The sequence below is a fragment of the Monodelphis domestica genome, chromosome 3, assembly GCF_027887165.1.
Source record: "Monodelphis domestica isolate mMonDom1 chromosome 3, mMonDom1.pri, whole genome shotgun sequence".
Classification (NCBI taxonomy): Eukaryota; Metazoa; Chordata; class Mammalia; order Didelphimorphia; family Didelphidae; genus Monodelphis; species Monodelphis domestica.
This window is the reverse complement of record NC_077229.1, coordinates 142,094,571-142,115,618: the sequence shown is the minus strand read 5'-3', so window position 1 is coordinate 142,115,618 and position 21,048 is coordinate 142,094,571. Positions and strand designations below refer to the sequence as shown.

At 33.9% G+C, this 21,048-nt stretch overlaps 1 protein-coding gene across 3 annotated transcripts in view; it reads left to right on the top strand.

The window, feature by feature from the left end:
- The window catches only part of MTBP (MDM2 binding protein), a 93,987-nt gene that overhangs the window by 21,730 nt on the left and 51,209 nt on the right, over positions 1-21,048 (top strand). For all 3 annotated transcript variants that reach the window (XM_007488256.2, XM_007488255.2, XM_007488254.2), the window contains exon 11: positions 5,150-5,267. In XM_007488256.2, coding sequence (XP_007488318.1) covers positions 5,150-5,267 — 118 coding nt within the window. The remainder of the gene's footprint in view (positions 1-5,149; positions 5,268-21,048) is intronic.

The following is a 21,048-nucleotide window of genomic DNA, read 5'->3' as shown; positions in this document are numbered from 1 at the left end:
TAGGATAATGGCATACAAACTTTTTTTGATATTAATTTGCTATGTGACAATTATTTCTGATTGTGCTTTCCACATATTTCTCTGAATTTACCATTGTTTTCAGCTCTTTAATTTTGCCAGTGCTTATCTTAGAAATCAACTTTAGAGAAATTTGTAACTCTTCTAATAGATTAGCATTGTGAATTCATTTTAAATGAATAAAAACAGTTTGGTAAGCAATGTGCTCAGAAAACAAATACAGAAGAGTGAGACAATCCTTATCCTTTAGCTGCTTAAAATCTTTTAGAAGGAGGCAATGGGAAGGCATTTGGGATAGGAATAGAGTGACATCATTTGCTTTTCAGGAATGATAGTAGGATTGATTTAATTATGGTTTCTGAGCCAGACAAGGGGTAGGAGTATGTGTGTGTGTGCAATTGCAGGGGAGATAGCAAGAAGATAGAAAACCAGGGTGGCAAAGGAATCATGGTTGGCATTAGCTAGGTCTGTGGGTCAAGCGAGGAATTTACCAATCAGGGCATGGTTTGCCCAGCTTAAAGATTTAAATCCCTTTATTACATACATATTACATACCTTTTATGTGCAAGACACAGGGTTAGACATTCATATAAAAATAATTCACTAATTTAAACAGTGAGAGAGTTTATGTAACTGGAGAGGAGAGCGATGTGGGCTGAACCCAGGAAGGGGCTTCTTCTGTAGGCAGTGCTGTGAAGGTGAGAAGTGAGGGAGTGCCTTACAGACATGGGGGACTGCTTGTTGAAGGATGGGAGAGCAGGAGATTGAAAATAGACTAGTCCACCAAATTGTGTGTGTGTGTGTGTGTGTTATGTTTTATGTTCCTTTAAAAATAGTTTTTTGAGAGTACAGAACTTAGCCAGCAATAATTTGTGTAATTGTAATTATGTAAAAATTTTTTTTCACAATATGTGTAAATGAATGTGCAAATACCCTGCAGTATAAAAATTATGAAGTAATTATAGTATTCATCAAATTAAAGTTATTATTGCAAAATTTCCCAAGTATTTAGATGACAAAAGTAAATTAATTTTCATTGAAAATTTTTTGTAATTTGATTTCTAAAAATCTTATAGTGATCCCTACTGTAATCACTACTATAGATATGTTGCCTTCTAATAAAACTTAAAAGTACCCAAATCTGAATTTTCAAACTATGTGAATTAGGGATCTATAATTCCCTTTACAAAGAGATTCTTCCTTTTACAGAAGAATTTGCATAGGATTCCTATAAAAAAAGAGAACCTTTTTTTTTCTTTTTTGGGAAGAGTACTGACTGCTTTTGGCAAATTTCCTAACTGATATTGGACCTTGTTTCTTTATTTGCAAAGTGGAGATAAATAATCTGTGCTTTGCCTATATGAAAATATTATTATATAGATTAAGTGAAATGATGAATTAGAAGGTGCTATGAAAAATATTAAGTACTTTGGAAGTTTAACAGTGTTAAATTTGTTTTACATGTACATTCATATTCCTTTTAGATTTAACAATTATAGAGGGGTGGTGCTGACTTAAGAATTAAATAGCAATTGTTGACTTTAATAGCCTGTGTTTTAAAGTGTCAAAATTCGCTATATTTGTGTCATTCTTGTTGCATCTGGGCATGTAATTTTAAAGTATTTTTTTAGAGGGCCCTTAGATTTTTTCAGATAACATAATACTTTCTTAGGCATAGAAAAAGATAATTTTTTAAAAGTGTATCAAGTTTGCTCCTCCTCCTTTGGAATGAGGAAAAGAATGATTATAATTCTCTTAGACATTTTTGTAAAAGTGTAGTAGTCCTCTAATAAATGGTTTTTGATTGATTGAACTTTTTGTCTTCTGGTTTCATGTGAAATGAGAATGACAATATTGATACAATTTTGTCATTGGACAATGATCTCATATTTAGAGTACCAAGATTCAGGTTAATGTTTATAAAACTGCCATTACTTGGTTGGAATTATTTTCTCCAAAGTTACCAATGATCTCTCAGCTGCCAAATAGTGAACTTTTGTCTTCATCTTTTTCAACCTTTCGGTTGCATTTGATACTTTTGATCACCCTTTCCTCATGGATATTTTCTTCTTTTTAAGTTTCCATGGTACTTTCCTCTCTTGGTTCTACTCCTGACTAACTGGTTTTTCTTTTTCTATCCTTTTGCTGGTTTGTAATCCATATTACATCATAATATGTAATGTAGGTTGACCTCAAGGTGATGAACTGGGCTCTTTTTTCTTCTCTCTGCACTTTTTCACTGGGTGGCTTCATCATATCCTAAGGTAATAATAATTTCTATCTAAGTGACTCTTAGATCTTTATGATAGCTTTAGCTTTTCTCTTGAGCTAAGTCATGCAACTCCCACTATTTAGTTGATATTTTAAATTGAGTGTCCAGTATACATTTCAGACTCATAATGTCCAAAACAGGATCACATTATCTTTGTACCTAAACCCATTCCTCCTTTCAGTTCCCTTTTTTCTGTTGAAAGTACTACCATCTTTCAACTCACTCAGGTTTTTAACTTGTATGTTATCCTCTACTGTTTTTCTTCACACGACATCTCCAATTATTTGTCAATTTTTGTCATTTTTAATCCTTGTATACATCTTCTTTTCTCTGCTCACATTTCCGAACCCTTATTCAGGCTCTCATAATTTCTTATCCAAATTAGTACAGTGATTTCATATTTAGTCTTCATTTTTAAAGTCTTTTCCCAATTCTAAATTTTACCTCTACATGATGAGTAATAGAATGATTTGTCTGTAGTGTAGATTCGACCATATTATTTCCCTAGTCAGTAAATTCTAGTGGTTCCTCATGGCTTCATAATATTGCTCTTCACAATCTGACCTCTACCTACTTGGTAGTTGTAAGACAGCCAGCTGGCATAGTGGATGGAACACTGAGCCTAGAGATAGGAAGATCTGAGTTCAGGTCTGGCCCAAGACATTACCTGTGTGACCCTGGTCAAATCACTTAACCTCTGTCCGCCTCAGTTTTCACGCATCTTATATGATGAAGATAATAGCACCTATCCCCAAGGATTGTTGTGAAGTTCAAATGAGATAGTAACTGTAAAGCAATTAGCACAATTCCTGGCATGTAGTGTTATATAAGTGTTAGCAATTGTTATGTGTCATCATTATCATCATCATCATCATCATCAATACTGTTGTAATTATTTTTCCAACCTTGGGCTATATATTCCTCCATTTCTCACATTCTACAAGTCTATTCAGACTGACATTTTTAGTGTTCCTCACATATACCTGTCTCTTCATTCTGACTGTCACCCTTGTCTGGAATGCTTTCTCAACTCACTTCTGTTAAAATGCCTTATTTCCTTATAGCATCCAATCAAATGTTGCCACCTTCTAAATGAAGACTTGCTTGCTTGATTCCCTTTTTTTGTTTATATTTTGTATATAGTCTCAATATATACATATATAGAATACTAGTTTCTTGAGGGCAGAGAGCTATTAAGTAACTAAAAGATTTATATTAAAGTACTATAACACTTAATTGACATTTATACAGAGAAAGAAATATCTAAAAATAAATTGGAGTTTTCAGATTAGTACACAGATGATTACTTAATTAAATACTTTGTATTTGCATCTTCAAGGCCTAGCACTTTCTGTGCTAGCACGTAATAGGTGCTTTATACACGCTGATTGATTGATAGTCTAAAAAAAATGGTTCTTAAAACCACCAGTGAGCCAGCTGAGTACAAAGAAATGGAAGGAATATATGGGAAAAAGCTCAAAACTATCATCAGTAGTTTGCTCCATTTTCTGTTCAGAAGCAAAAGGGGACTGTACAGGACTAAAATTCATTTTGTATTTTTCTTGGTTTTGTTGCTGTGACCAAGTAAGTGGCTTGCCTATTGGTGATAAAACTTTCCATACATAGAGATGCTGGAATATGGAAAGCAGATACCATTTGTCAATTGAACCATACTTTTATATTTTCTAGAAACTATAATAATACAATATAAAGTAAAAATCTTGGCAGAATACGGCATATAATCAATCTTATTAGTGTGGAGTAAATAAAATATTTTTATATCAAGTCCTAAAAAAAAAGTAAGCTAAAATTCTTTAAGACTTGCTTTAACTCTAAAGTATTTGCAAGAGTTCTCTTAGGGCAGTGATGTGGCACAATGGATAGAGCTCCAGTCCTGGAGTTGGGAGGACCTGGGTACAAATTTAGCCTTTAATACTAGCTGTATGACCCTGGGCCAGTCACTCAATCCTGTTTACCTACTCCTTGCCCTTCTCTCTTAGAGTTGTTACTAGAAAGTAAGGATTTCAATAGGGGAAAGGGTAGCTGGGTGGCTCATTGGATTGATAGCTAGACCTAGAGATGGGACGTCCGTGTTTCAAATCTGGCCTCAGACACTTCCTAGTAATGCGACCCTGGGCAAGTCACTTAACCCCCATTGCCTAGTTAATGGTTTAAAAAATGGGGAGGGGTGTTGACCCTTTTGGATTATTGAAGCAAGACCTTTTCACTAAAATAACTTTTAAAAAAGATGACCATACTTAATCCTTAATTGGTAGACCTTACTGGCACTTACAGAGAGAAAGGAAATAGCTAAAGATAAATTGGAGTCTTCAGATTTGAGTACAAGCAATTAATTATGTGATGAAAGTGAGAAATAGATCAATATTTTCTTTTATGAACTATTCTTAGAAGGAAATGAGAAACTCTGGCATATTTCACAGCACCAGTTGTGTTATTTTCGGTTACCACCTAACCAATATGACTAAATTATCTTGATTATCTTTGAGTTGTTATGCTTATAGCACAATATGATAATAATCTAGTCAAAGTAATTGCATAGATGTGGATGCCTGAAAATGTTGGATGACAAAAATCACAATCTTCTACAATTTTCAAACTTTAAAACTTACCTGAGGTTTCCTATACAATTGTGGTTCTAAGAAAATCTCAAGGTTGCAAATTTCAGTAACAAATGAAATGTAACTTATTTTTCTAGGTGGAAAAAATAAACAGAAACACAACTGAATGAAAGTTTATTCAAATGGGATGAATAAATAAAATATTATGACAAAAAGTTTTTATTTTTTTTAGTGTATGCGCATTTGAATAATATTTATTCTTTGGATTTTGCCCTTTCAGGTTGGAGCACTCTTTGTCTTACCTTGTAGTATAAGTAACATACTTATTCCACCACCAAGCCAACTGAGTACAAGGAAATGGAAGGAATATATGGCAAAAAAGCCCAAAACTATCACTGGTAGGTATGTTTGAGTTAAAAATGTGTATATCTTTTTCTCTAAGACAATATTTTATGTATTTACTGATGAAAATCCACATTCATTTGGCTAATCTCAAAAGTTTCTTTCATATTTTGTTAACCTTAGTATTACTTTTAAAAATCAGTGTATCTGCAGCAGCTAGGTGGATAGACCTTTTGATCTGGAGTCAGGAGGACCTGGGTTCCAATGCAGCCTCAGACCATAGCTGTGTGACCCTGTGCAAGTCACTTAAAATCAGTTGGCTAGTCTTTACAGCTCTTCTACCTTAGAACTGATACTTGGTATCAATTCTAAGAAGGGATGGGTTAAAAAAAATCAGTAATCTAATGCCCTGCTTTTAAATGTTAATTTAATTCTTAAAAATGCATTTATTGATGCATTTATGAAAATAAAACAGTGGAACTTCCCAATAGCTACCTCCCACTCCCCACTAAAATTTTTTATACTAAGTTTATTCCTCACGAAAACAATTTGGTCAGCAATTGCATGAAGGAATCAATACTTTAATTTTGGCAGTAGGTACTATGATTGATTACTTTTATTTGAACAATGTCATGACCCTTCATATTGGTTTAGTTTACAAGTTAGCACAAAGCCTGGTGGCACATGATAGGTGCTTGATAAATGCATATTTATTGTTGAAGTCATTTGTATATATATATTTTTATATTACACATTATTTTTTCAGTCTTTCTACTTTCCTCTAAATTAGGTATTTATCATTTCTTACAATTCAGTAATGAATAGACCATCATTTCTTTGCCGTTGCCCAATTGTTGGTCATATATTTTATTATTTAGTGGAGCCTTTATCACTAATTAATATTGAAAACAACCAATCCAAAAAATTTCAAGTAATTGTATTGTGAAACATGCAATCTATCTATTAATGAATCTTTCACAGGAGAACCAGTGTACCTAAATTCTGAAAGGCTCAATATCATATCATAGCTTACTAGCTGATAATTTTCATTGGCCATGAAACAGAAAAATTTCAAGTGAAACATAGAGCTCTTAATGATCTGTGTTGGCACTGGGGAAACCAGCACCAATGAAATCACATCTTTTTATAGTTAACATATATTATTTGGAGATATTTCAATCTGCCAATTTGAGAAATTAAAAATATGCAATCAGTCAAGCAATAATAATTTATTAAATACTTGCTATGTGGTAAGCGCTAGAAATATGAGTGCAAAATGCAAAATTGTCTCTACATATAACATCTTATATCACTTGATCTTTCCCAAATTTGTAAGAATTTATGAGAAAAGTTACTTCAATGGGAATGTTCATCATAATCTGGAGCTATACAAGGCATAATTAAAACTATAATTTTACCCTTAATTTATTAGAATTATAGATTTTTAGGGTTTGAGATGATCCTGGAAATAATTTCATCAGCCCACTATTAAACAGATTCAATTCTATTTAATTTAACTGTTAGGTAGATTTTCTGTGCAAGACACTATACCATATGTTGGGGAGATAATGGAAAAGAGAAAGAAAAATGTCCTTCCTGTCAAGCAGTTTTCATTAAACTAGGGTGTACAACATATACAAATAGATACATTCAAAATAATTAGAAGGAAGAAAGTGCATTAAAAACTGGGGAATGAGGAAAGACATTTCTATAAAAGTTAAACCATGAGAGGAGCCTTCAAGGAAGTTATGGCATCTAAGAGGAAGAAGTAGAATGACAGAAAACCTGTGTACAGACTTAGCTATACGAGAAAGAATATAGTTTTGGAATGGGTAGGCCAGCCATTTGTCTATAACAGAGGGCATGAGTGGGAATTATTGGAAATAGCCCTAAAATGTAGGCCAATGCCACATTGTTGAAAGCTTTAATAGTAGACTGAAGTTTTCATATTTTTTACCTTTTTAGAAAATATTTTATTTTCCCAATTATGTGTAATAACAATTATCAACATACATTTTCCAAAATTACAAGATCCAAATTGTTTTCCTCCCTCTAGGAGATGGTAAGCAATTTGATCTGGATTTTATATGTATTATCATGCAAAACACAATGGTTGTAAAAGAATACTCATATAAAACTAAAACCTCTAAATAAAAACACAAATAAACTAATGTGAAAGTCAGCATGCTTTGATCTGCATTCTGACTAACATTTCTTTCTCTCAAGGTGAATAGCATTCTTTGTCAGTAGTCCTTCAGAATTGTCCTGGATCATTATATTACTGAGACTAGTTAAGACTTTCATAGTTGATCATCATTCAGTATTGCTGTTACTGTGTACAATGTTCTCCTGGTTCTGCTTATTTCACTTTCCAGTAGTTCATGAAGGTTCTTTTCAGCTCTTTCTGAAATCATCCTGTATATCATTTCATTAATGCCCTTGATATTCTTGACTTTTTGTTCTTCCAGATTAATTTTATTATTTTTTTTGAATTCCATAAAATATTTTTTGGTAGTTTGTTTGGTATGGTACTGAATAGGTAAAATAATTGAGATAAAATTGTTATTTTTATTATAAGCTCAGCCTATCCATAAGCAAGGAGTGTTTTTCCAGTTTAGATCTGACTTTATGTGAAAAGTGTTTTGTAGTTGTGTTCTTATAATTCCTGGGTTTGTCTTGACAAGTAGATTCCCAAGTAGTTTATATTATCTAGAGCCCTTTTAACTTGCATATTTTCGAATTTTAGAAGCAATAGGGATTTATAGAAAATTTGTCATTATGTGGTCAGACCTGTGACATAGAAAGATGACTCAGGCAGTTCTGTGGACTATGTATTGGATCAGTTAGGATGCAGTTATAATAGTTTAAGTGAGAGTTAATTAATGTAATGTGAGTGAAGAAGAGGCTGGCTTATAGGTAGAGAGGTAGAATCTATAATTGATTAAATAGACATATAGTTCCTGACAATTAACAAATGCTAAGGAATTGAATCTGAATTTGTATTGGGAGAAGAGGGTAAGTTAATCATGTTGGTTGGGAAGATGTTGCCCTCAACAGAAATAGAGAAATTTGTCAGAAAGAATGAGTCTGTTTAACACCAGGGATGATAGTTAATTCTGTTTTAGATATGTTGAATTTGAGATGTGGCTAAAACATCCAGGTGTTCTAACGGTCTAGATTAGTAATCTAATCTAAAAACTGGAGATTAATGTGAAATATAGAAGTTTAGTAATCAACTGGAATTTCAAGGGGAAATTAGGGCAAAAGTAGATTTTAGGTTTGTCTGAATATATTAATTAAACTCCCTGGGAGGGGATGAGTTCATTGTAGAATGTTATGGAGAGGTAAGAAGTCTTGAGGAGAAAGGGGAATCCACAGTTAGTAAGTGGGGAAAAAAGATGATGATATAGCAAAGGTGATTGAATATGAGACATAAGACATGTAGGAATAAAGAGCAGTGCCATGAAGCCACAGGATGAAATAATGTCTGGGAGGAAAGGTGAGGGTGAAGACAAGACCAACTGGTTTAATAGCTGAAGTCACCAATGACCTTCAAAATACCAATTTGTTGAGTCATGTTGTTGAAAGATGGAAAAGATTTGACAATTGATAAAAGATAAAGAAGTGGAGACATTGAAGGTAGGTGACTCTTTAGGAGATTAGTTATGATAAAGAGGGATGAGAAGATAGCTTGAGGAAATGATATCACATAAGTTTTTTTCACGTTTTTGGAGATCTGCATAGGGCAGTGGGACATTGGCCAGAAAAGGAGAAAAAAGGTAATGATTGAAGTAGGAAATGGAAGGGGATGTGATATCAGTAGTGTAGGTGGATCAATCAGTCTTGGCAAGGCAATGAGACACTTCTTCCTAAGAAACTGGAATGAAGGTTGAATGAATGAATGAATGAGGGACTTTATACATATAAAAGTTTTAAAATGTGGAATGAGGAGAAGAGAGAGTTTACAAGACTTAGCCACCATTTTCTCTGCTGACAATGGAAAAGGAGAGGTGTAGGGAGCTGGAGAGAGGATGAAGTTTGGGGCAGTTGCTATGGGAGAGGGATAAAGTCACCCTGAGAAGGATGAAAGGGTGGCTGTCCAACACTAAGGGCCACATTCAGATAATCTAACATAAATTTGTGAATTTAGCCGAGAGGGTTGTATGACTTTCTTTACCGGTGTTTAGCAGCACACAACCAGAAACAGAAGGATAGTGGAGAGAGCTCAGCATTGGAATTTAGGGAGACATGAGAGATTATGGGACAAAGGGGTGAAATTCAAGGGTGCTGGACAGTGCACAGCTGAACTGATCAGCTATGAGGTGAAAACTGTGAAGGGAAGAAAGAGACCAGAAGAAAGTAATAGAGAGCAGAAGAATAGAGGAGGATGGTGTCAAAGAAGTGAGAAACTAAAGTTAAGAAGTAAAGTATTTTGCTGGATATTGCATGAGTAAGCCATTGTTTATTGGCAGAGGTAGAATTGGGTCCTAGTTCTGACTCCTATCACATAACAGACATTCTTATGTTTGAAGAAAGCTATCCTGCCTGCCCCATGTCTTCTTTAGGCCAACTCTTGCTTACATTGCGCCCCATGGAATGCATGAACTTTTTGTCATCCTGGACACTCTCCAACTTATCACTCTCTTTCATAAAATATGGTACTTATAACTGAACATAGTTAACACAATGGTTTGAAAAGGCAGAGCCTAGCAGAATGATTGCTGCCCTCCCTACTCCTGGACACTGTGGCTCCTGTGTTGCAGTTAGCTCTTTTTGGACTCAATGAACTCTCTGTCTGTTAATATTCCTGTGTTTTTATCAGGCAAATTATAATCTTATAGTCATGTCATAATAGTTTTGTTTGGCAATGGTGAAGTTATTTTTGTTTTTTAGCCCAGGCATAAGACTTCTCTCTCTCTACCATTGGTAACCTTTATTTATATATTCATCTATCTATTTATTTACTTATTCATTCATTCATTTATTTGTTTGTTTATTTATTTTAAAACCCTGACCTTCCTTCTTAGAATCAAGGCAGAAGAGTGGTAAGGGCTAGTCAATGAGGGTTAAGTGACTTGCCCATGGTCACACAGCTGGGAAGTGTCTGAAGCCAGATTTGAAGCCAAGGCCTTCTATCTCTAGGCCTGGCTCTCAATCCACTGAGCTACCCAGCTGCCCCCTGTTAACCTTTATTTAGTTCATTTATAAAAATGTTAAACAACTTAGGTTCAAACAGATCTAGGAAGCAAAGATCTATCAGTTTTGGAACTGGCCATTCATCTAGTTTCAAATCATTCTAACTGTTTTACCAGAGGTGTCAGCCATGAACCCTGCAAGTCAGGGGCCCAGGAATTTAATTTACCATACATTTTAACTTCTAAAGATATAATCTCTTTGGTCCTGGTGCTTTGACCCCTTTAGAGATTGCCAAGTACTTTCTTATTCTTTTCTTATTTTGGCTTTGAACTCCCTTTTGGCCATTTTTGTAATATTCTTTCCTATCTAAAGGTGGTTCTTATTGGTAGAGATAACTGAACTAAAATAACATTTGAACAGCTCTCTCTCATTATAAGTCATTATTGCCCCACCCAGGCCAAAGAGTATAGGCATACCTTGTTTTAGTGTGCTTCACTTTATTGTACTTTGTAGATATTATCATTTTTATAAATTAAATGTTTGTGGCAACCCTTCATCAAGTAAGTCTATTGTCATTGTTTTTCCAATAGCATATGTCAGTGATGGCAAACCTTTTAGAGACCATATGCTGTGCTCACCCACCCCCCCACCCCAAGGAGTGCTGCACTGCCCCACTTCCTTTTACCACAGATAGGGGAGGGAGAAAGAGAGGGGATAGGCCCAGGTCCTCTGCTCAGGAGAGGGAGTAAATGCTTCCATTGGGTTGCTAGGCAGAGGGGCAGGGAGGCTCAGTAGAGTGTGGGAAGGGAACAGCTCCACCCAAGTCCCTCTGCCTTTCTAGTAACTAATTGGCAGACAACATTGCACATGCCCACTGAGAGGCAGGCACACCTTAGGTTTGCCACCCAAGGCATATGCTCATGTCATGTATATATGTCACATTTCTCTCACTTTTCAATTATTATATCTATTATCAATCATCAGTTATCTTTGATGTTACTATTTTAATTGTTTGGATTGCCACAAACCCTGCTCATATAAAGACAGCAAAGCTAATTGATAAATTTTATGTGTGTTCTGACTGCTTCACCAACTGGCTCTTGCCCCATCCCTCCCTCTTCTTGGGTTTCTTTATTCCCTGAGACATAATGTTGAAGAATATTATGTGAACTTAATTGATAAAGCAGCAGTAGGATTTGAGAGGATTGATCCAATTTTGAAGGTTCTTTTGTGGGTAAAATGCTATTAAATAGTCATGTGCTACAGAGACATCTTTTGTGAAAGGAAGAGCAAAATTCATTGTTGTCTTATTTTAAGAAATTACTACAGGGGGCAGCTGAGTAGCTTAGTGGATTGAGAGTCAGGCCTAGAGATGGGAGGTCCTAGGTTCAAATCTGGCCTCAGACACTTCCCAGCTGTGTGACCCTGGGCAAGTCACTTAACCCCCATTACCTAGCCCTTATCATTCTTCTGCCTTGGAACCAATTGGTTCCAAGACAGAAGGTAAGGGTTTTTATTAAAAAAAAAAAATTCACAGCCACCCCAGCCTTCAGTAACTACCATCCTTGTCAGTTGCAGTCATGAACATTGAGTCAAGATGCTCCACTCGCAAAAATATTATAACTTGCTGAAGGCTCAGATGATAGTTAGCATTTTTATGAATAAAATTTTAAAAATTAAATGATTAACTTTGTTATTTTTGAGATAACATTATTGCACACTTAATAGACTACAGTATAATGTAGACCTAACTTTTCATGTACTAATAAACCAAAAAATTCGTGTGACTCATTTTATTGCACTATTCAGTTTATTACAGTCATCTGGAACTGAACCTGCAATATCTCAGAGGTATACCTCTAACTTTTTGTTGCTTCTTTGATCTTTCTCAATCTATTTAGAAAACACAACTAAATGACCCTTTTAAAAAATTATTTTTAGCTTTCCTTTTCAGTCTGGATGTTAGAGGACTTTTCTATTCTTCCCTTACCTTTCATTGCTTACATCTTCTTTCTCAGGATTTTACTAAAAAAAAAAAAAAGAGCTTCACTTTGTGCATCTCTCCCTTCTTAGTCGAAATTATTTCTCTATAAACTCCAAATTTAATTCTTGAGATATTCCTGTTCTGCCTGGGCTGATGTTTATATAGATGATTTTTAATACATGGTATTCAGTTTAGTTGTTCTCTCAGTCCTTGTTCTCTAAAATTTTGGCTGCATTTTAGGTTATCCCCATTAAGTTGCTATCATTTCTAATCCACCTAAATTCCTCTTTTTGTTGAGAATAGTATTTCTTTTGTTCCTCTTCCTTTTGAAGGATGAAATTATATCATACCTTTGTGGCAGGTTTATGATATTTCCTGGACTCCTCATTTACTTCTCTCAATTCAGGTGACCTGAATTGTTCCTGTTCTATCTGATTCCTAAATTTTGCCTCATGTTATCACCTTAATAAACAATGTTACTTTGTTCACCCTGTTTATATATCCTTTCTTTTAAATAAAGTACATCTTTCTAAAGCCATAATTTAGTAATGGTTTTATTCACCAAATGCCAGCAATACCTATGAAATCAAATTTGCCTTTGTATCTTAGAAACCCTAGCTCATCTTTTTCTTTTTTTTTTAAGTCCTATTTTGTGCAGTTAGTTATAGGTATCTGAGACTAGTTCTTTACTTGGATCTTGTCTCCTATGAATTTTTGGGCATTCCTACTGTTCTTCTTTCTATGTTGGTGTCCAGCATAGGGTCAAAGGCATTTCTTTCTCTTGTTTTCTCTCTCTCTCTCTCTCTCTCTCTCTCTATATATATATATATATATATATATATATATATATATATATATCTCCCTTTTCACTTTGAAGCCTTTTGATTAGATTTGTAAGATTTCTGGCAAATTTATCCCTCCCAGACCTTGTTATATTCACTTCATCCCTTACAAGAAAAGAAAAAAAGTGAAAATATGCTTATCTGAGATTTGAATTAAAGATACCTTGTATTATATAACTCGGTATATTTCTCAAATGTAATTCAACACATTATCCTCTTCTTACTCATTTCTGTACCCAGAATTGTTGGAGTCTTTTGGGGTTTGTTGCTTTTACTAAGAGCTTTGCAGAAGAATTAGAACTTCCCATCAATCCTTAAAATAATAATCTCCTTTATTTGAAATATTTAAAGGAAAGCCATGTGATTTAAATAGAAATGCCCAAAGGACTACAACGAGGTGGCTTGCCCCTTACCCTCTAACTTGGTGCCAGGACTAAGATGAGAGAGGGGAATTGAGGGGAGGGGGAAATGGGGAAGGAGAGTTGTAAGTAGGTAATATGGGGGGGTTCAGTGATATATGTATGTAAATGACAATTCAAATTATCCAAGGATTTTAGTTCAGGCATTTTATTTAGCAGATTGCTGCTTGGGGTGATAGTATGATATTTTATTGACTTGAAATTTTTAATTCCTTTCTTCCTTGCCTGATTTACTAGTAATTTATTTCTTTAATGAATCTGGTCGATTTAAAGAAAGATAAGAAATGATTGGATGATAACAGGGCAAAAATGAATGACATCATATATTCTACATTGCAAATTGCTGTGTATTTTCAGTTAATTTTTAAAGTGCTGTATTTAAAACATTTCTTTAGTACTCTTTGGAGTGAATGCTGCTTTTAAATTTTGAATTAATTGTTAACTTATATCTTCTACATAATTTCTATTACAACTTTTAAAGAAATTTATCTAATCTCAATTTATCTCATTGGATTTTTCTTTTTTCCTGATCACTTCTGGAAATTTAGGGCTGAATATTTGTACCTTTTGAATTGTAATAAGCTGGTTATCACATTACATTCTTTGAAGTCAGACTGATTACTGATTAGACTATCATTAAGACTGATTAGGCCAAGACTTCACAGTTTTCTTTTAATCTTAGCTGTTGAGCCAAAATCAGAATGGACAGGTGATTATTAATTGCTGTTCTGTTGCTCATATTCCTTTCTGTAGAGGAAATTCTATATGGTGTACATATAATTGGCTGCTCTGCTTTCATCAGAAAACTGATTAATAACTTGACTAAGATTTAGTTAGCTTATTTGCTTCTATTTTAGGATCTGTTATATCAGTCAAGCCTCTCACCCTTTTCCTTTTTTACTTTTAAAGTTCATCTTTCCCCTTTTATCTCATTTTCTCTTTCACTATCTAGGTGACCTTCATTAAGTCACTTAAGCTCCTTGTGCCACTTTCCTCATCTATAAAATGAGTAGACTGCACTAGAAGGAGCAAGTTCATTTAAAGCAGGTTGGGGAGGGATTTGGGAGATAGCCTTTTTAAATGCATGGAAGCAAGTGATGGCATGTTAAAATTCAGAAACAAATAGGTTTCTGTAGCTAAGAATTTGGAGTACATGAAAAAGAATGTAAAAAATGTTGGGCAAACTCCTTTGAAGTCAGGAAAATGATGATTTTTTTCTTTCCAGGCTTAGGATTTTATATTTTTTCCGATAGGCAATAGGGCACTATTGAAGAATTTTTAACAAGAATATGACATCAGCCTAATTTCTTCATATTATTTTAATAGCTATGTAAAGGATGTGTTATAGAAGAGAGATGTTCAGATGGGCGAGACAAAGTAGGAGGCACATACAACTGTCCAGTACTCATTTGTGTTTACATCAATCCAGTATATCACCCAGGGGTGACAAGGCCCAGAAATAGGATTGTATCACTTTGAGTGGTAAAAAGAAGATAGACTTGGTAACTAATTGGATATTGTAGATGTTGAGGGTAAACAGATGACTTTGAAATTTTGAATCTTGAAACTGTAAAAATGGTAGTAGTATCACACACAAAAAGAGGAAGTTTTAAAAGAGAAGCCGTATTAAGGGAAAAGATAATGAGTTGGACGTGTTGACATATAATATCTAAAAATGTTGGATATTTTGATATTGAGATGCAAAGAGTTATTCAGTTGATGTTGTGATCTGGGATGGACCTCAGCAATCTTCCAGTTCATTAAGAAATTGCTACTGTAACAATCCAACAAGTGGTCATCAAGTTTATGCTCAAATACCTCTATAAGGGAACCTACTATCTTTCAGGACAAATTATTCCATTTTTGACACCTCTTATTGAGTTTTTCTTGACATTGAGTCTGTATTTGCCTCTTTGCAACTTTATTTCTCCTAGTTCTGCCTTTGGGGCCAAACAAAAGATCTAAGCCCTTCTGCAAGATAACCCTTCAGCTACCAGATAACAACTTATGTTCCTCCCTCTGTCTCAGTCTTCTCTTCTCTGGGTTAAACATATGCAGGTCCTTCAAGTAATAGGTGGAGGTCTGTAAGGCATTTGGACTTGTGAGACAGTTCACTCACCTCTACTCCCCCCCTCCCCAAAGTTGTAGTTATAAAGATTTGAGATGCATCTACATAAAGGTAATAATTGAATTCGTGCACAGAGATGAGATCTCTAAAGGAGAGAGAAGAGGGTCCAGGACAGTACACTGGGAGCCACAATGCTTAAGAAGAAAGATGTGTATAATTATTCAGAAAAAGACACTGAGGATAAATAGTGAGACAGGTAAGATAATAAATAAGGAGAGGAATTGCTATAGATGATAAAGAATTGAGTAGGCAATAGGTTACAGTATTCAACTGTGTTAATAGCAAGATTGGTTAAGGAGAATGAGGAAAGAAAAAAAAGATAATTTATTGATGACATTTGATATAGCCACTTCAATAGATTAGTACGGTCAAAAGTCAGATTCTAAGATGTGGCTTCTGGGGAAATATTCAGAAAGTTGTTTCTCAGTGTTTGGCAAAAGGATTTTAATGAATTTAAGTATTCATAAATACTTAAAAAAATGCTATAAATCAAGTGCACTTGCTTTGCATTTTCCTAAAGATATGTTCATGTGTTCAAATTTATTAAACCATTTGAAAGCTAAACATCTATAAGAAAATGCTTTTAACTGACCATGAAGTTGCATAATAAAAAATTATGGGATTTTTTTGTTTATTTTGTTTATTTTAGAAATTTGATGGTAGTCTGTAATCTAACCCCTGAACATTTTTATAATGCTGGAGAAACTTCTATTTTAGTGATGCTCGTCAAGTTCTGCCTCATCAGTGAAATCCGTTGCCAACTGGTGTTAAGCAGAATAAGGGCAGATTAACTGTTCTTAAGCATGCTAATGCTCTAGACTTACATAAAAATAAAATCTTTCATGATTGGAAAATATGATCATCCTAGAGCTTTCTAAGGCATTACAAATTTGCTTGTTCCTTACCAAGTTATCAGGAATGGACAAAGAAATTTTTTTGATTGGTTTCATCAATTGATATACTTTAGTGAAATTTTTCAGAAACACCGGCTTACTTGAAAACAGCAAATCTAAATTCTATGGCTTTATAATTATAGATCTGTTTCACTCATGTGTATCAAGGCAGTGTCTTAAAATTTTCCATTTTCTTGTCTGTCACACTGTTACTTGTTGATTTAAGCTACGAAAAAGAACATTGTTAAGAATATGGAATGTTTTTAATAGAACAAATTTAAGGAAGTTGATCAAATATACAAGCATTATGTGGGCCTTTTAGTTACATTACAGAAGATACAATTTTTCATTTTTGTTTTTCAAAATTCTATTGAAAGTAGAAAAATATAGCTATAGTTTGTAGAATTGAATTCTGATGATAAAGAATTTGAATATGTCAAAATTAGGCTCCATAAAAATTCAACAAATATATGCCAAAGCTACAGGCTTTCATAAAATAAAGCCTTTGTTTACTAGAAAACCACTTTCTAGATCCAAAAAGTATTCCCAGATTCCTGGATAGACAATTTTTTTTCTCCCTGATTGGTCTTATCTATGTGATATGCTTACATTTCAAGTGAAATTCTTGAAATTGTTTGTCTTTCATATTACTTTATAGCCTCATTAGCAAATCAACCATTTTCTAGGTTTTGTGTATAGATATAAATGGTTATCTTTATTGATATTGGAGTTTCCCATATTACCTTTGTCACACTGAACAAGTCTCTAATTATATAGGTCTATTTTCCATATTTTAGAATTGGGAAACAAATTCTGACTGTTGAACTTCTTTAGAAGTTGCTTTAATATGTTAATATACTATGATGTTGGAAAGAACTTTGACTCTGGAGTTAGAGGACTTGAATTCAGATCTCATTTCATGGTTATTGCTTATGTGATCTTGGGCAAGTTAAATAACTGAGTATTCCAGAGCCTCAATTTCTATATCTTTAAAATTAAGAGCTTGAATTAAGTGGCCTCCATGGTAATTTCCAGTTAGATTTATAGTCCTGTGATCTAAAATTTTTAAACACATTTGGAAATAATTACTTTTGCTTTTTCCTCCTAAAAAGTAGATATAGGATTGATTTTTTTTTTTAAAAAGAGAATTGCAAGTCTAATCAGTCCTTTACAAAAGCTGAGATTAGCAGTTGTCTTGCTTATAAGACGATGGTGTCTAATTGACAATTGAATATGAAGTTAAGTATATGATGTATAATTTCCCCATATTTTCTTGGTAAAAGAGATGAGATTGCATGCCAGCTATACCAATGAAAGATGTAGTTTCTTTACTTAGCTTAGCATTTATGTGAGAATTGCCTAATAAGCTTCCAATTTAACACCTACTAAACCTGGAACAACATTTTAAAATGGCTATATAGTCATTTTAGGTAAGAGAGTTCTTAAATGCTTTACTTATGAAGAAAATAAGATTGTTCTAATTACAGTCTTCAATGATTAGAATGCCAGTGGAGGTGATGCAATGTAAATTAGATATAAAAAGCATGCCATGAAATAAATATTACTTAAATTGGCCAGAAGACAGTTGGTAGATGAATTGATATTACAATTACTCTTGAGGCAAACTTTAGTTTTAAATAGAGCAGGGATCAACAGACATTTGTCCCAATAACCTATACTTAAAAAATACAGGCAGATGTTTGAATAGAACTGAAGACTAGCACCTGCACTGTATGTTCTGTATATTATATTGACTGTTACTATATGCTATTGTTTTGTGACTATATGTTGACCCATAGTATATCTTTTGCTATGAAATTATCTGTTCCATTTGTAATTAAAGTACAGTAGCTGTTATTTGAGTTGGCTTTTTTCTATTTCCTTTTAATATTAATTATCATGAAATTTTATAAATATCAGTGAAATTTGGGAATATGAAGTATGAAAAAATAAATAAGAAAAACTCATTTCTTAGTATTTTCTATTCCTAATCATTCTCAAGGAAATAGTGTCCAAAAAATCCCAAATAAATATTTATGTTAACCATACTGATTTTCCTTGGATTGGAACAGTATATAAATATTATTGATGATCAGAAATATTATAATTTAATTATGTCAGATTTTATTTTTTATAACAGTATAATATTGATAATGATCTCATTTATGACTAAGAGGCCCTAATTCATAGAAAGGTAGGAAGTGAATTTTATTAAAGGGAATTTTATTTGCTAATGGATACAGAAGAAGAAATCTAATATTTTCTTTTTAGGAATCATATTTTAATTGTTTCAGATTTCTTGATGTCTTTCAGATTTCTTGATGTTGATCCCTGCTCTATTTAAAACTAAAGTTTGCCTCAAGAGTAATTGTAATATCAATTTCATAAAGTTAATGATTGTTATTTGGAGAAAGCATTCATTCCTAATTCCTAACCCCTTAATATACTAAAGTAAAATTAATACAAGGTAGTCCTATAGGTGATGCTGATTATCTTTCAGCCATGTATCTATTTCTACCCCAGTGGCAAAGGTTTAGTTAATTCATGGTGGTTGCTTGGACATTAGTCATCAATCAAATTCAGGGGAAAAAATGAAAAGTATTAGCTAGGATCTGGTAAAATCAGGGATCAAACAAATAGATGACTAACTTGTTCTGTGGAAAAGTTACCCTGAGACTAACTTTTGTCTGTGGGCTTTAGGTTTGCCACTGTACTTATAGAAATAACCTAATGTACTTTTTTTACAAGTGGTACCTGAGGCAGTGGTTAGTGGCATTCTACCACTTCCTATCAAATGCACTTACTTTTTCTTTCTATGTCTCCTATTTTTTCTTTCTCTTTGCATCTTTCACTTTATTGCATCTTTTTTTATTGCACATATTCATTTTTTCCTTCTCATCTACCTATGCCATAAGCCTGAAGGTATCATTTCTTTTCCATAATGATGTTGCTAAGTGCCCAAGAGTTTGCTTGTTCCTCCTTTAATGTTTCATCATTATTTCTTTGTTTTTCAGGATAGTTTGAAAGTGACTAGTATGGCTGTGTAAGAGTTTAACTTTAGGTTTTTAAAAATATTACATCTTAAGTCAAAATGACTTTTAGCAACTTTATTTACAAAGAGGTGGAAAGAGTGAAAATGGAAGAATGTAGATTAAAAAGACAGAAGGTACTGCCTTAGCTATAAATACCCTAAGTTTAATCCTAATGTCTTCAGACCACAAATGTGAATTTGAAAGTGAATCTCACCAGAATCCAAAGTCCTAATTAGGAAGCTGAAATCTGAAGAGCCAGGAGATGCTGGAAAACCAAGGATCTCACCAGAACTCATGTTGAAGGGAGTGTCTCACCTAAGTGCCAATGAGCAGAGAGGGTCTCCTCACTGAAGAACCAAGGAATGAATCACTCCACACACCACCTCAAACCAATGCAGGATCCAGGGAAAGAGTCTCTTCCTCTAGTCCTGCTCACTGATGCAGAGAGAAAGAATCAGTCCTTAGGATGGCCTTTTTAAAGCTGTTTTCTCAGTGTCACTTCCTGTTGCTCCCCCACTTTAAGGGAACTAATCTCAGCGTTTCAATTTGCCGAGCCCTGCCCAAGGGTGGGTTGGGCAGTGACCTTTGGAGGTGTGAACTTATTCTAGTAACTCTCTTACTTAGTGTCAAGAAGGGGTACTTTAAGTTTTTGATTTGATTAGCTAAAAATAGACAAGGGGAGAGCTATTCCTATCTTCACAGCTGGTAGAAATAGAATTCAAGGATACTTTCTTTTTTTTCTCTTTCTGTTTTACAAATGTTTATCAACATTCCATGTTAAGACAGTAAGAGATAAATAAGCCTAGATGTGGAAAAAAAATAATATAGCCAAGGAACCCAGATTTGTCTTTAAGGGAAGTCCTGATTTTTCCTCAAGAAGGCTGAAATAACATATTTTATTTTAAATTTAGCCAAATGGCAGTTTGGTGCCTTATTCAGATGAACTGGATTTCATGTAAGAAACTTTGTTTCAAATTCTTATTGACATAAATAAATATATAGTAGATTAAAAAAATCAAGAACCTTTTATCACCTCATTTCTTTTTTTCCTCCTGCAGCCCTGTAAAAGGAGTTTTTACACCAAATACTTCCACCAACTTGAGGAAGGTCTAAAATACAGAATTGCAAAGAAGAGGCCAACTCTGGTTAAGCTTGGTGTTTTGTATCTTTGTAAAATGTGATACAGCTTATCTCTATAAGAATATGCATTACTCTGGATAATTTCAGTATCTGTTTTAATTTTTTGCTGTGAAATATTTAAATTCCAGAGTATGAGGCAAGCTCACTTCAACTCTTAATATAAAATTTATACTTCATGCCAAGGAATACTTTTATAACCAGTAATAAGGACATATTAGAAATATTACTATATTTTGTTTCAAGCATATGATGATCCTCTTTAA